Source organism: Aythya ferina (assembly GCF_964211825.1).
Source record: "Aythya ferina genome assembly, chromosome: 5".
NCBI classification, from domain to species: Eukaryota; Metazoa; Chordata; class Aves; order Anseriformes; family Anatidae; genus Aythya; species Aythya ferina.
Window position 1 is genome coordinate 44,506,897 of NC_140301.1, and position 15,661 is coordinate 44,522,557.

Here is a 15,661-nt window from a genome sequence, read left to right on the forward strand (position 1 = left end):
CCAGTCCCTCTGTTCATGTTTTCATTGTATGTTTCTGAAAGCTTAAATCAGGGCCAGTAGCAGCTGCTTCTGTTAGTACAGCAAAAAACAGTCCTTTAATTTAATTGTATGAGCTCTGCCCGCATCCTTTCTTGTGCCTGTTGATCAGAAAATCTGTTTCTGGTTTTAGCAGGATGCATGCTAGCTGGTGTGCTGGGACAAGAGGGAAGGCAGGAAGGGGAAGAAGATGGGGAGAGGTCCCACAGGAGCAACCTGCTTAATGTGTCTCATTTGTCTTACTAGCACTGCTGCATCCCTTCCTGGCACATGTGCCTTCCTGATAAGCCAAATAAGCAGAAGGAGCTGTTCCTCAAAGCTGCCATGGGGTGTGAGTCCTGCCCTGCCATTTTGCTGCTTGTGGGGCTCCTCCTCACCACCACCATCTCTGTCCCACCCCACCTGAGCAGAGTGCAGCTCCGCTCCCAGCAGCATCCATGGATGCAGGTAGTGTTTCTTCCTAGTACAGGGAAGTATCGGCCTCTGGTCTAGATCCATCTAGAGTCTCTGTGTCTACAGGTGCTGATAAAATCACAGGATATGGCACAGGAGGTGTCACCATGTGAGGCCAAGGCCTATGCCCAACTAGATTTTTCTTTATAAAGCTCAGAAGAGGTTATTGCTTGAATAGTCCCAGAGGTTATTTTCCTTCCTGTCTTCCCCCAGGCTTCTGAGGCCCCTGAGAGGAGTAAAGGCAGAGTCTGACCCTGTTCCTGATGGAAAAGAGGAGGCCAGGTGTCTATATTAATATAAAGACCAAATTTGACACTTCACTCCTTGCAATGCATAAGGAATGGACCCTTCCTCTCCAGAGCTTGTTGAAGAGGTGAAACTTCCAAGTGAAAAATTCACATGTTCTAACAGAAGCATCAGAAGAAAATAAAAAAAGGGGGGGGGGGGGGGGGGGGGGGGGGGTGAGGGGGGAAGAGAAAAAGAGAGAGAAAGGCCTTATGTGTTGATACTGCAGTTTTATAACCATTGGTTTCATTTTGTGTTTCTTAAGCAAGCAAACAAATAGTTGGTTTCCAGGACACGGGTACATTATCTCTGATTCCAGAGTTTGTCCCTGCCATGCAGGACCAGCCTAGCCTGAGGGTGTACCCTCATTACCATCAAGAAATGCTAATAATGCTTAATATGTGGAAAAACATGAAGCACTTACAGAAGGCTGTGGTCACGAAAAGGGATTTTCAGATGAGTTTGAATGCTTCAGGCTTTTCTTGGAAATGTGTTTTTGAGCTCTATATTTTACTGGATTCCCCTGAATTCAGAGTCCAGCTGTACAGAATTCCACAAATCTGTGAAGGCAAGCCCAGGTGTTTCCAAATGTGTAAAATTTCAAGGTTCTCCTCTCTCTTCCAGAGCAATGAATTATCAGTTGTTTGCTTTCAGCGGAGTACATTAATTAATTACTGGTTTTATAGGGGGATCCTTCACTCATTGCTGGCACTTGCTGTGGTTCTTCTTGGATCTAAAGAGTAAAACATGTTTGTGTTGGCATCTAGGAGTCTGGAAAACCTCAGGAAAAAATAAGACTGGAAAAAGAAATGTTTTTATCTGTCTAACAATTTTTTTTTTTTTTTTTTTCCACAGAATGAAAGTTTGAAATACAGAAATAAAGTAATAATTATTTGTATATACATATATATATATATATATATATAAAGCCATCTGGAGCTACTTCTTTTGAATGTTTTATATTTTCTTAATAAAGGTCCTTTATGTTGCAATGCAAACTACACATTCCAGACTGCTTGGATAAAAATTTGGGTCAAAAAAGTTGATTTCAGTAGTTTGTGAACTGTTCGGCAGATAATTTTAGATCAGAAAAAGGCAATCTGTTGCACTAAAAATAAAAAGTAACAATCCTATAAATGACTAATTTTGTGGTCCAGAGTAATTAGTGGAACAGCTTGGCAGATGGAATGCAGCAGGTCTAAATTGCTGCGCTAAGTCCATTAGCAGGAAGATATTATCTAACTTTGTTGTTATTAATGATAATTAATTAAAATATTCATCTGGGAGTTTTGCTGTTGGTATTAACAGGAACGCGTGTATATATATATATTTGCTCTTTGATGCTTTTCTCATTTGTTTGCATCGCAATCCTTAGCTGTCTTGCTCTGGGACTTTAATAATAAGCCCGTTACAGTCTAGAAATTACTCAGACCGCACCTTTGCTTAGCACATAGGAAACTGGAGGCTTTTACAATTAGTGCTGTTGGTTGTTCCATGAAAAACATAGGCCATGGTCTGACAAGGAAAGCAGCAGTAAAAAGCCAGGCATCTTGCAGGTCTATTTGGAGTTCCATTTGATAAGACAAGGGCACATTCATCTCCAAGTCTGCATGGGCTTGCATGGCTCCAAAATGTTCTCTGATGAATCCAGGTGTTGCTTTGCTAAGATCCAACGTGCTTAAATTTTGATGCCCCAGAGAGAGCATGATAGTCAGGTCATCTTGTCCTCTCCATGACACCATCCTTTGTCAGCTGGGGATTCCCATCCCAAATCTGCATCCTGCTGTAGGCTTTCAGCACACATTTCTCAAAGAATTCCCCTTTGACTAACAGGATTGCCATGACAGAGAAGACTTAATGAGCTGGTTTAGTGGATAATTGCTCTTGCTGTTAAACACAAACCATACTTTTTCCTTTGTTTTCAGCTGAGTCTCCTGAGATTCAGTCTTCCAGCCCTGGACTTTGTTCCAGCTGTGTTTGCTGAAGTTAAAGCCCTTCAGAGTCTGAAGTCTTCCCATGTGCCCTTAAAGACTAGGAGGAGTCATTTCCCATTCTTTTAAGAGGATAGTGATAGTTTAGGACTTCTCATTGACTTTATTGGCTTTTACTAGTTTGCGTTTGGGTTTTTTAGATAACTTACAATTCACTACAGTTAATAATTGTTGTTAACTTGGTCAACATGTAAGGATGTGGCCCCACATCTGTTAAAGAGACGAAATTTGGGCCTCTGGTCAAAGCTTTGTCAATTGATATTTAGTGGCTCTTTTTCAGGTGGTGATGTACCTCTGGTGTTTTCAGATCTGATTGTACCCTGAGCTTTGTTCTACCATCCATAATCATCCTGAGTACTTTCTTCATTTCTTAACTTCATTTGATTTCACTGAGAAGTTTCAAGCAGTGAGATAATACTTTGATGAATGAAATTGGGGATTAGATGGGGATTAGATGGATCCTAAAAAGCATTTGCTCTCACTTTCAGTGGGAAGATTTCTAAGCTGCATTAAACCAAGAGGGGCTCTTTTCCCCTAATACTCATGGATTTGTATTATACCATATAATTAACACGATTAATATTAACATTAATATCTTGATGTCAATCTTTAGGTGAAATGTCATACTGTGGTCATATCTAAGGCCCCCAGGAAAGCATGGGAGCTCTCCGATAGCCTTCTGTATTGCAGCTTCAAAGGGGTTGTTCCTCATGCAAGTAAAAACAGACATGTGCCCAAAACTTCACAGGATGAAGATACAACCGTCTTCTGTTTATGATTAACTACCTGTGTTTCTGTCTGTTTGCAGCATTTTTACTCCTATATATGTTGGGCTGGTGGGAAGTCTCATCAACACCATGATAGCAATGGTTTGGATCCCTTCACCAGCTAAATCAAAGTCAGAACATGGTGAGGCAGAGCACAGTAAGTATTTAGTGCTTCTGATAAATAGCACATAAATAGGGACAGGGGACTGACTTGATGGCAGGACTGTGCTGAAGGAGTTGGGGTTGCATTTATGGGCAAAAAGGTTCACGTTTTTGCTCACAGGGCCTCATCCTCTTCATGCCTGTGAGAAAGTATTTCTCAAGAGATGAGCTTTAGTCAGATGAGAAGGATTTAAGAATGATGAAGACACAGTCATCTAATTCATTTTGCATATGAACTGTCCACAGTTTCAGCTCAGCTTTCCATATCCCAAAGCTTTACCTCCAAATTCAGTTCTATACCAGAGTTAATTCTTGCACTGATGTTTACCCAGATCATACTACTCCAGTTAGGGTTTTATTTCTGCATTCCCAGAAAGCATCACTCAGAAAGCCATTGCCTACACTGAGCAGAGCACTGTAACGAGCTACAAGTAATCACCGTAGTTTCTTGTTCCCTGTGTTTAACCTGTATAAATATAATATTATCCAATATGTCATCTTCTGTAGGCACATCACAGTCTGGCAGCGTGTTCAGCATCAGAGAAATCCTACGCCTGATGAAGTTTCCGGGAGTAATGGAAATTTTCTTAGTCAAGGTCTTTTCTGGATTTCCCATAGGTAAATCTCACCCATTACCCATGGTTGTTGATGTATTTAAAATAAGAAGATATACACTGTAGACAAGGCTAGTCTCAAGTTACTGAAACCACACCGCGTGTGATCACAGAGGAGTAAGGATTCGGCTTGTACCTCAGTGCTGCATGCTTCCAGATGCTCTCAGCTACATAGGGTCAAAAACCTGAAATTAATGGAAAACAGACTGCTTGTCACAGGCCTCTTTTGTGACTTTTGGCAAATCACTTAATCACTCTGCCTGATCCCCTGGCTGTAAAGGGATGGTTTTCTCCTCTTGTCTGCCATTTCTATTTGGGCTGGAACCTCTTCAGAGCAGAAGCAAATCATCTGTACCCTGCCAGAAACACTGAGGTCTCTCCTGATTTTGCTTAATGATTTTAAGGGAAGGGAATTATGCATATCCTAACCTTTTCCCAGCAATTTAAAGATATTGCTGGACAAGGAGCTGTGGTCAGACAGACTGTTAATTTTAGGCTGTGTGCCAGGGAGCTGCTAGCTTTTTTTTTCCTTCCCTTGCACCTATGTGATGGTCCTTGTTCTTCTCTTTGAATATTCTGTGCATTTTTCTCATGCCGTGTTCATAACCCACTGCTACCTCAAACATACCACAGACCTGCCTGTTCCCCTGCTCCCTTTGAGTCAGTCGCAGTCTTGGCACATTCCATTAAATTCTGATTTGTAAACTGTAAATCCAGTGTATAAATAGAAGTAGGTTTGGCCACGGAGAGTGGCTAGATCACAAAGGGACAGCATTTCTAGGAATGACCAGATTCCTCTGTTAGCCTTGCAAAGTCTGACTGGAGCTGCAGAATAACTTGCAGGGAACAAAAGGATTCCTGATTTTTTTTCTTTTTCTTTTAGTGTGTACTTGGTATTAGCAGAGACAAATAATGCTAATTGGTCCTATCCCTAGAGCTGGAGATGGAATAGTATCTCCATGGATTGGTGGCTTGTCCTAAGAGTGCATGTCTCAGGTTCTTATGAAACTAAGCTTTAAAACTGTTTAAATAGTGTTTATAAAATGACAGTGTTTCCCAGAACAAGATTACTGAGTGATGTTTAAGAGGATATTCTTTTTCCAATTTTGGCTCATTTCTCAGCTCAAAGTAGCATTCTTTTCTCTGTTTAAAAACATTACACTGAGACCACATCCATTTGCAATCTGCACTGTCGTTTCCTGTGCACTGTCCTTTTTCCAACAGGTGGGCAAGATGCGCTTTGGTTTAGTCATCACTGCTGAAATGCAAATGTCTCTGAGTTGTAGAACACATTCTTTTCCTGTGCACAGCAAAAATACATACTAAAACACCATAAACATCTCCTGCCCCGACTGCAAGGGAACTCGTAGGGAAACAGGATGGAAAGTGAAGTTGAGATTTAAGGCAGGACATGGGCCAAATGTCACTGAGGTGGGTAGGAGTGTTTCAGGGGAGCAGGAATAGGATCACTGGAGACATTCTTGCCACAAGCAGAGCACTATGGTCAGGAGCAATTAAAATCCTAGTGACTTTGTGGGTCTCTCTTCAGGCCACTGGCCATAGGATTGCAGCTGAAAGGGGATTTGGCCATCACCTCCTCCTCGGCTGCTCATGGCTGGAGGCTGAGCTCCTGTTGGTCTCATTCACCTTTCATCTCCCTGCTGCAACTGTATAATTAATTAATTAGATCATTCAAATTACAGACCTTTCTCTATTTACTTTGTAAACAAGTTTGTGATATACACAGGAGAAAATCTTCTGTTCCGTATGGATCTCGTTGTCCAAAATTAGCTTGACTGAAAGAGAAAGAGCCTTCCCAAGAGGGCTGCAAGGTTGGGAACCTCTTCCCTGGTTTGCATAAAAGCAGAGATCAGCTCTGTGCCTCCTCTGGGAGGAGAGCTGCCAAGGGATGGAGGGGCAGCAGGTCTCTCCAGCACGGCCAAGTTGCCTGCTCAGCTGACATGGGAAAAGCAAGCATCATTTCCTTGTGGTAGATAAGAGACAGAAAGCCAAACATGTGGATAGAAATGTCAAACATACCTCTTGCTGCTCAGGGATCACCAGGGCTTTGAAAATACTAATAATTAGCTGCTTGTGTGAATCTTTAATTTTTGGAAAGCCTGCTTTCGTCTCAGAGGCAACCCCTGCAGGCCCCCTGCTACCACCTTGCCATGTAAGCCCAGTATGCCCTCCCAGAGCCAGAGGCTGCTTTTATAAATTCCCAGTCTTTATCTTTTTTTTTTTTTTTTTTTTTTTTTTTAAATGCGTTTCACACCCCCATATCTCCTTGGTGCTCTGCCTCACATTTATCGAGTTTCACAAGCCCCTTACCTGCCTTCTGCTGCATGACCGTCATTATTCATTGTTCTGGTGCAAGGTTTTCTAAGAAATTCACCCCTTGTTTAGCCCTATCTTTCACAAGAAGGTGAAGTTTCTGAGACCACTTTAGTCACTGAAAGAAGGTAGGACAAGGAGGGGCTCCCTTGTCCAGGCAGTTGTTATTAACCACGCAGGCACGGGCATGATACCTGTCTGAAGAAAGAGATGTTTGCGTCTCCATGCAATGTGTAAGGCTAAAGAAGGAGAGCAGCTAGCCCCCTTCACAGAAAGAAATGAGTTTGTTTGGAGCAGAAAGATCCAAATCTGCCTAAACTCAGCAAGGGACTTCAACAGGGAGCTTAGCTGCAAGAGCAGGCGCATTGTACCAGGAAGCGTCAGGTATGTGGGAAGGCTGAATCCCTCCTAGGTGGTACCGCAGCGGGGCAGCTGCATGAAGGCAGTCGTGCCCGCCCTGAGCCGATCTCCCCATGAGTAAAACCAAGTGTGGTTTTTCTTTCATTTCTTCACGTGTGTCTTTTATAAACATGTGCAGCTCTGTTGTCTGTTTTGGATGCTGGGAGTAAATGCTGCAATTTGCATGTTACCTTAAACTGGCTGGGGCTGAGAGGCATTTCAAAGCAATTGAGTACTGACAGGCGCTCCCCACTGAGGGGTGTGGCAAAGCCATAAATCTTCACGTGCACCCAGCACCTTCTCCAAACCTCTGGGGACCAACACCAGCTGGGCAGTAAGGGAGGAGGAGGTGTCCCTGGAAAGCTCGGGGGGCTCAGGAAGGCTTTGCATCAGGGTCTGGAGTGGGAGGGCGGTGGTTCCTCGTGAGCTGGGAAGCTCGGAGGGAGACCCTCCTTGGTGCAGATGCACCACTGGTACCAGCAGTGCTGTGCTGTTGGACACAGGGGAATTAGGCTGATTTTTTCAGGTGTGAGCCCTCCCTTCCCAAAGCAGACCCCGGGGCCGGTCAGACCATGACACTGTGTAAGTGACCATTGTCTCACCAGCACCCAAAGCCCTTGGTTTGAGTTTTCCAGTTGGGTGAATTTCACAGGAAAAGCGTGGTCCCTGACTGAATGGAACCCACAAGGAAAACCCGTTGTGTTGTCCGCCGGCGATGGGTGGATGTGGTTGTGCTTGGAGTGAATGTGCTGCACTGCAGTCAGCAGTTTGGGACAGCTCTCCTCACGCTTCCAGGAAATGTGAGCAGGAGCCTTTCCATGCTGCGGGGTGCATGACTCACCTTGCCAGGCCACAAGCCCTCATCCCCAGCCCTCACCCATTTCCTCCTGGCCTCTGCTTTCCTACCATGATGGAGAAGACTTCATCTCCCAGCTTATCAAGTCTTTGCAACTCAGAGGATCCTCCAAGGGCAGGGATGGACCCCTGGAGGTCACCTGCTTTTTCCTCCTCTTCCCATCAGCATCAGACAGTCAAATGGGGGGGGGGGGGGGGGAATTAAACAGAGGGAGCCCCAATTTCCTCCTGTCTTTGTCACCCGAGGTATACAAGACGTTAGGGTGGCAGCAGTCTCACATCTTACTCCAGTTCTTTAGCAGGCTCTGTCCCAATATTTTTAATTTAATGGCTCTGTGTGTATGGTGGAGTGTGCGTACACGTTTGTATTTGTGTATGTTTGGCAGGGAAGGGAAATGCACCCTACTGTAATTTTAGGTGAGACTGAGCAGGCATTTTCTGCTGTGCTCTCTAGAAATTGCCTTAATTGAAGAGCTGCCCCAGTGGCTACTGTTCCTGTCCATACGTCCCTGGCTTTTTGTGGTGATACCACTATCGTGCCATGAGAGAGCTTCCACATACTGCTGAAATCACCGTTGGGGTGTGCAGCGAAACCTCCGTGTTTGTTCTGATGTCACTAGGTTGTTTCCCAGGCAGCATTGCCAATGGTGGAAAGCTAAAGTTAGGCGAAAGGGAGGAGGAATCCAATCAGATTATTCTCTGGTTACAGTCTTGTCTGAACAAAGGTTTTCTTGCTGCCTTAATGGTTAGTCTGGCTTGAGTGATAAAAATATTTACCAGTTTATTATAAACAGCTGAATCTACAGCCTACGTAGTCACATTATTTAAAGATGAAAGTAAGTGGGATAAAAAGTGAACATTTAAAGACTAAATTACTATACTGACTTTGAGTAGGATTCTGCTCATGTTTATATCCAGTCCCTGTAACCCCAGGGAGAGCTACTGACTCATGCTGGAGGTGACTGGGAGCAGGGGCTGGGCCATTACAAGCACTGGAGGTGTACTGATATATACTTTTCATTAACCCTCCCTCTAGGTTTGTTCCTGATTATGTTTTCCATCATCTCGATGGATTTCTTTGGCTTGGAAGCAGTGGAGTCTGGCTACCTGATGTCATATTTTGGTGTCCTTCAAATGGTAAGTGAAGTGGAAGCCCCCCTCTTGCCACACTAATGTCTAAGGTGCACCTTGCTCCCTTTTTCACTCATGTTCTCCTAAATCCAGGCATGATATTGATGTGAAGAGCATAAATGCACTCCTAGCTCTGCTGGGTGTTACTTGACTTCAAAAAATAAAAATGCCTCCAGATTTATTCTATTTCTTGAAATGGAAAGAAAGCAAAGCAAGGAGTGTCTTGATTTTTTTTTTTATTATTATTTTTCCCTCTTGTCCCTTCCTGTGGGCTTGGAATTAAATGATCTTTAAGGTCTCTTCCAACCCAAACCATTCTGTGATTCTTGCAAATGTAAGCTGTGGAGCTAAAATTTCCAACAAGTGACACGTCATCCTGGTTTTATAACAAAACTTACATTGAAGTTAACTTGCCTTGATTATAAGGTTTTCAGTGGTGCAGGGTAGCTCATTTACATTTGCTTAGTAGCACCCTGTGAATTTATGTAGGTAGACAGTCTTACTGGCATTTTCACAGATGCCTTCATTGTAGAAGAAGGACTAGTTTCTGCTGGGTGGAAACAAGCACAGCAAGCTTATGCTTGCAATAAAATAAAATAAAATAAAATAAAATAAAATTTTCTGCAATGGAATGTGATTGTGAGACTAATGAAATAGGCAAAATGGAAAAGTCAGCTGAATTAGGCCAGAGCAGGACCAAAAATAATGGCACTGCATTATTTGGAGGAAGAGGCTAGTAACTGTGCAGAAAGAGCAACAGCTGGTTACAAGCCAGCCGGAAGGTAGAGATGCGAGTTAAGCAATATCCTGAAGGAGGGTGGTCTTGTTATTTAAAAAAAAAAAAAAAACAACAAAAAAAAGAAATGCCTTCCTTTCCTGGACATTGCCACAGAATTCCTGTGGGATTTGGAGGAGATTCACATCTGTGAAATGACAATTTCAGTTCCTTCCCTTGTGAGCTGGATCTGGCATAGTGCTGCCAGTCACTTGGGCTCTGCCCTGTTCTCATAACTTGGTAGAGCAGCCAGCGAGCATGGCTGTGCATCAGTGAGCAAAGTGAAACATCTGGATCTGAGGTGCTGGTGCCTTCACCATGTGTGTTTTGGGAGGGTGGCATTTGACTTGCTGTATCTTGGTCCCATGTGCTCAACACCTGCTGTAAGCTGGATGCATGCTTCTGTTCAGCCGTGTTGGAAAGGAACACAGCTCTGCTGCTCCACAGCAAGGAAAGAGTGTGTGTGGCAAGTGGGGTGACCAGCAGCTGCTTGCCAAAGCATGTCTGACCCAAACTCCAGTGCTGATGGAGGCTTACTCTTCACTTCTCTTTGTGTGCTGCCTCCTACAGCAGTACCTCCAAGATTCATTCAGGTTTTAGGGGGGCCAAGTCGCCTTCTGATGTCCTCTTCTCTCTTTGAATGTAGAGGGACACACCAGTAACTCTTAACATATATGTGTCAGTTAAATCCATAATATATGTCTACACGGAAATCAAATTTGGGATTGCAGCATGGAAGTGGTTCTCGTTTCAAGCTGGCTGCTGTGGGTTACGATACCACCAAAGGTGAAAATGGTGCAGCCTGGGAAGGAGTGGCTTTGCGTTGCTCAATGGAGCTGGGACGCTGCTGCTCAGTGTGGGATATCTGTCTGTCTTCATGCTATTGTTTCCCAGGTTAGTTTGGCTGAAACTGCCGTAGATAAGGTTACTTGCACTGCCATGCCGGGGCACCCTACAGTCCTGAGAGGTGCGGGACCTGCTGCTTTGACTCTGCTTCCTAGCAAATAACCAGATGGCAAGCGCTAGCCAAGGCTCTGACCCTTCCCACAGTCTGGGTTTCATCCCAACCATACCTATTACCACGCTGGAATTCAGCAGTGGCCTCCGGGCTCAGGTGCAGTATCTGCTTTGCTGGGGAGGCTTTGCCTCAGGCTGTTTGGCACAGAAACTGGCTTTTGTCAGCCAGGCAGCTTGCTTTCATCTATCCATGCAGTTTCTGTCTGTTTTGCTACACATGTTCAACAGCACATGACTTTGGACAGCAGAAATGCAGGAGGAGGGAAGTGGTCGTAGTGTATGAAGGAGCTTCTTTTCCTTGTGGTGCTGTGTTGGGGTTTGTAGTCCAAATACCAGAAAAAGAATGAGAAAATTTCTTTTTTTCTTCTTCTTTTTTTTTTTTTTTTAAAAAAAAAAAAAAAAAAAAAAAAAGCGCAGGACCCGTGAATCCTGGTGGCAACAAAACCATCTTGCAAAGCACTGCCTGCTGCTTTGTTGCTGTTTTTTTTTTCCACTTTGTAGCTGGCAGTTACCAGTTCCACTCTAGTTTTTACAGGACCAGATCCTCAGTTGGTCCAAATCAATGATGCTCTCACCATCTGGCTTTACAGCTACTGTAAGACATGAGATTTGTGTCCTAACTTTCAAATCAGGACTCTGGCTGCAACGGCCCAAAGGTATCTCTTGTAGATAGTGGCTGTGTAAATTCTCTATGACTGCTTTCTGTCGAGTTTCCTCCAGTGGAAGATGTGCACAGGGGATGTAATGTGTGCCAGCTCCATCTCGCTGAGTTCATGGGCCTCCGTCGTCCCTCAGCTGGCATTTCAGGCATGTCTGTTTCTGTTGAACAGTGAATTGATACTGCTGGAGATATAAATGCAGATTAAGGTGCACGCAAATTCCACCAGTCTAGATGGGTGAATGGTGATTAATATCTGCTGACTGGCTTCCCCACTTCACTTGTTAAATTATAGCTTTATTCATAATGAATATAATGTCCTTTTCAATGAATTTCATCAAGCAGGTCCTCAGCTTTGATTTCTCATTCCTTAGTTTGCCTTTCTCTAAAACATTGTGGGGGTTTTCTCTCTGACTTGCTCTAATCCCCCTGTTAGAGATCCCCCTCTCATTTGCATTCCTCCTGGGCCTGAAAATGGGCCACATTTAAGAACTTTTATAGGTGGGAGTGGACGTCATAGAACCAAAGGGGAAAATAAAAATCAAGCTGTGTCCTGTTTACTCTAAACATCCTTGTAGACATTAAAAACAGTGCTCAGGGGTCTGTTCTGCAGGGCAAGAGGGCATGGCTGTGGTCTCCTGCTCTCAGAACACACTGCATGTTCTAAGAGGTTTCAGGAGCGCACAGATTTCAGCACGTTAAGCAAGACTTTGTCCAAATGTTCCCCAAAAGTCATACACCAACAAATGGCATTGCCTGGTCTGCCAATTCCTGGCAAGTCCAGTAGCATTATTGCAGTTTCTATTTTTTCTATATTTTTTTCTCCATTTAATTTTCAAAGCTAACACAAAGGGACATCACAGCCCCCTTTCACAGCCTGGTAAGCAATGCCAAGGCAATTCAAATACTGATGGTCTCTTCCTGCTTTCCTCTCCTGCCCCGAGGTTGTTATGCTCCAATTGCTTAACTTCATTTTTCAGCTTCTCAGCCTCATTTAACCTCCTGTGGTGAGAAGCAGCCACCACACCATCAACATCTGTGCTTCTCATCATTCAAGCCAACTACAGAGTGTGCAGAGAGGAGATTTGGAGTGGTTTTGAGTCAGTCAGATAAGCTTTGAGTCAGATAGACCACTCAAGAACTTTGCCATGGACATCTCAAACACCTCTCTGCACAGGGGGATCAGTGCAGAAACACCAACCCCACAGGAGTTGAGGGTTTTGTCACCTTTGCAGAGGATGTTAGTGAGCATCCCATCTCCATGGGATGGTCAAGGAGACCTGAGTGGCCCAAAGTAATACATCTGCTGACATTATTGTTGTAAACATACCAACAGGTGTACTTGTCCATTGGGAGGAGGCTTCCAGGCTCTTAGGATGAAGCACTAGGAGCTGGTGTAAATTTGCTGCTCCAGATGCTGCCCCTGCCCTGCTCTTCATATTGGACAGGTCACCTTAGTCCTCTCCAGCAGAGTTGATGTTAATATTCCCTTGTAAGCCTCCAGCTTACAAGGTTCCTTGTGTGGGAAGTCCTCTGGCTCTTTGCTGGATTGCATTTTCCAATAGTGAAGTAGTTAAAGAGTAATTATATATATATATTTATGCATTTATTTATGACTGCTAGGAAGAGATCATCAGTTGCACCTGCTTGCAGTTAGGCAAAGAGCATCATCTGATAGCAAAGGATAGAGAGCAGACACAGTGAGAGTGGGAAGGGAATGGTTGGATGGAAAATAGCAAGTGGAGGGTAATTCACGCAGTGCAGGCTCTGCACCCTGATAGTGTGGGGCTGGCCGATGGGCTGGGGTGGTGCCAGAGCAAGTCCAGGAGGAGGAGTCTGATGGGAGATAATGAAATAGGGATGGGAAGGCAGAGAACGGGAGGGGCACAGAGCCTCACATCGCAGAAATCCCCTTGCTTGTGATGCGTTTGAATCATTTTCATCTGATTGCTGGTGGATATCCAGCAAGAGGTCTGGGAGCCCATCAGTGATAATGTAGCTCTTGTCCTCGGCACTGTGATTCCAGAGCCCTCTTATCTCAGAGGCCGTGTGAACAAAATTTCCCTCCTATTGAATGCCTAGGAGTGTGGGATGCCATTCATTCTCCCTCCAGAGGATAATTAATTTCATAATCATGTGAAAATTAAAATAACTTAACTTTGCATAATGGGCAGAAGGATCCAGCTCTTTTTGGAGTGGGGAATGCGATAGCATGGAGGACTTCAGGTGTAGTATGTGCTTGGAAAATGCTGCCAGAGGATTAAGGCAGGGGAAATACCTGGAGTCCCTGGTTCGTATCTGAAGTCACATCTGATGCTCAGATTTCCAGACATGGGAGGGGGCAGGGGGAGCTCTCCTTAAGAACTTTTTCTCTGAAAACAAAGCAAAACACACAAAACAAAAACTCTGGGTGGGACAAAGGGGTAGGTATTTATTACCCTGAGGACCGAGAAATCATAAGACATCTGTTCTAGTTACTGCGTTTAATTGGCATTGTTGTACAAACTCCACCTCTAGCTGTGCAGCTTCTGGAGGGACAAGTTTGTACTGAGTGATTCTGGAAAGATGAGAGAGATTCCTGGAGGAGCGATTTACATTGCCTATCATCTTATCACCAGCCTGTCCCTCTTGCTTTTTTATTTCTCTGTGCAGCAAAAGGGATGATTAAAGAGCTGGGGATTTAATTACAGCCAGGTTCGCCTAGGGGGAAAACCCACTTGGTGAGAGGACCTTGCAACAACAAACAGAAAGTTCTCCAGTTTCCTCGCTTTGAAGGATTTAAACCTGTGGTGGGGGGCGGAGGGGGGAAAGCCAGCCATTAGGCTGGAGTTTGCAAAACACATGCTTGTCTCTCCCCTGCAAGGCCAAGTGCTGCTTCAGCAGTTCGGTCCTTACCGTCAGCTCTCCTTGCAGCCCCAACACCCTTGTGCTCTTCTGCAAGACCTGAATGACTTCTCCAACGCTTTCTGGCATCGCTGTATATATAAAACAACCTCCTTCCCCTCCCACCCAGATCAGTGCAGGGTTTTGCACTACCTTCAACCTGTCAAGAAACATCCAGCACTGTTTGATGCCCCAGCCTGTGTCTACCCCTGGTCCCAGCCCTTATGTGGGCTGTGCCTGCCTCCATGAGCTTCTCATGTCTTCTCCTTTCCAGGTGTTTGTGTAAATGGGTGTCTTCTTGCTGGGCTCTTTTTTTTAATGGGTGCTTGTGAAGGAGTTTGTAGGAACAGCCTCATGTCCAACAGCCACAGGTGAGCATGAAGGACCAGCCAGGCATCTGTATGACTTGGACTTTTTCCATTTCACTACTTGGGGATCCTGGTCTGGCTCCACAGCAGCTCCACACAGCGAGGAAACTGCTTTGCCATTAAAAAGCCAGCCAAAAAATAACACTTTAGACCTTTAAACAGCAAAAGCCTTTTCCATTCTTTAAGGGACTTGGGAGAGTTGGTGGTGAGGTCGACAAGATGTGTGCTCTCACTGGCTCTCCCAAGCAAATGGGAGCTCCAGCAGATGCAGTAATAATGAGGATGGTTTTCTACATCATCATCTGAACTAGTGGAAGGAATCATGAGTACAAATCCAGTGTAAGGAAGAGGAGAGAGATATTTGGCTGTACTGCATTTATCAGGAGACTTATTTGCCTTGTAAGAAGGAGGGGGGAGAAAAAAGAAAAAGCAGTGTTGGTTTTTCCTGTGACATGTGTACACAGCCACGGGCAGTGCCTGTTATTTCACTTGCAAACAATTTCCTCTCCCTTTTGTTTATTGATGACAGAACACATTCCAGCCAGGTACACTGTCTCTGCCCCAGCACTTCAAAGGAGGTCAGGTTACAAAGGCAAGCACCATCCAGCAGATTAAATGCGGGAGGGGAAGGCCCATGGGATCTCAAGTGGAGGCTGCATGCAAGGAAAAAGCCCTGAACATGCCAGCAGGAATAAAGATAAATCCCACTGCTGCCTTTTTGGTGCTGACCAAGCTTATCCATGGGAGCAAGGAAGCCCAAACCATCCCAGGTGCCCCTACTACCGCCTACATCCATACAAACAGCACTGCAAGAGCAGCACGTCACCTAAACCCTCCACAGGATCATGCATGCCAACCTTTTAGCTTCCTCCTTCCCAAATGTGCCCATGCTGCTTCTCAAACAAATCGGGCACCTGCATGCCCATGGAAAAT

At 44.7% G+C, this 15,661-nt stretch overlaps 1 protein-coding gene across 7 annotated transcripts in view; it reads left to right on the forward strand.

The window, feature by feature from the left end:
- SLC67A1 (solute carrier family 67 member 1) overlaps positions 1-15,661 on the forward strand; it is a 66,957-nt gene that overhangs the window by 40,278 nt on the left and 11,018 nt on the right. For 6 of the 7 annotated variants that reach the window (XM_084520625.1, XM_084520628.1, XM_084520626.1 and 3 more), the window contains 3 exons: positions 3,574-3,689; positions 4,202-4,312; positions 8,933-9,033. In XM_084520625.1, the coding sequence (XP_084376751.1) occupies positions 3,574-3,689; positions 4,202-4,312; positions 8,933-9,033 (328 nt within the window). The remainder of the gene's footprint in view (positions 1-3,573; positions 3,690-4,201; positions 4,313-8,932; positions 9,034-15,661) is intronic. The other variant, XM_084520627.1, reaches the window with a different exon arrangement.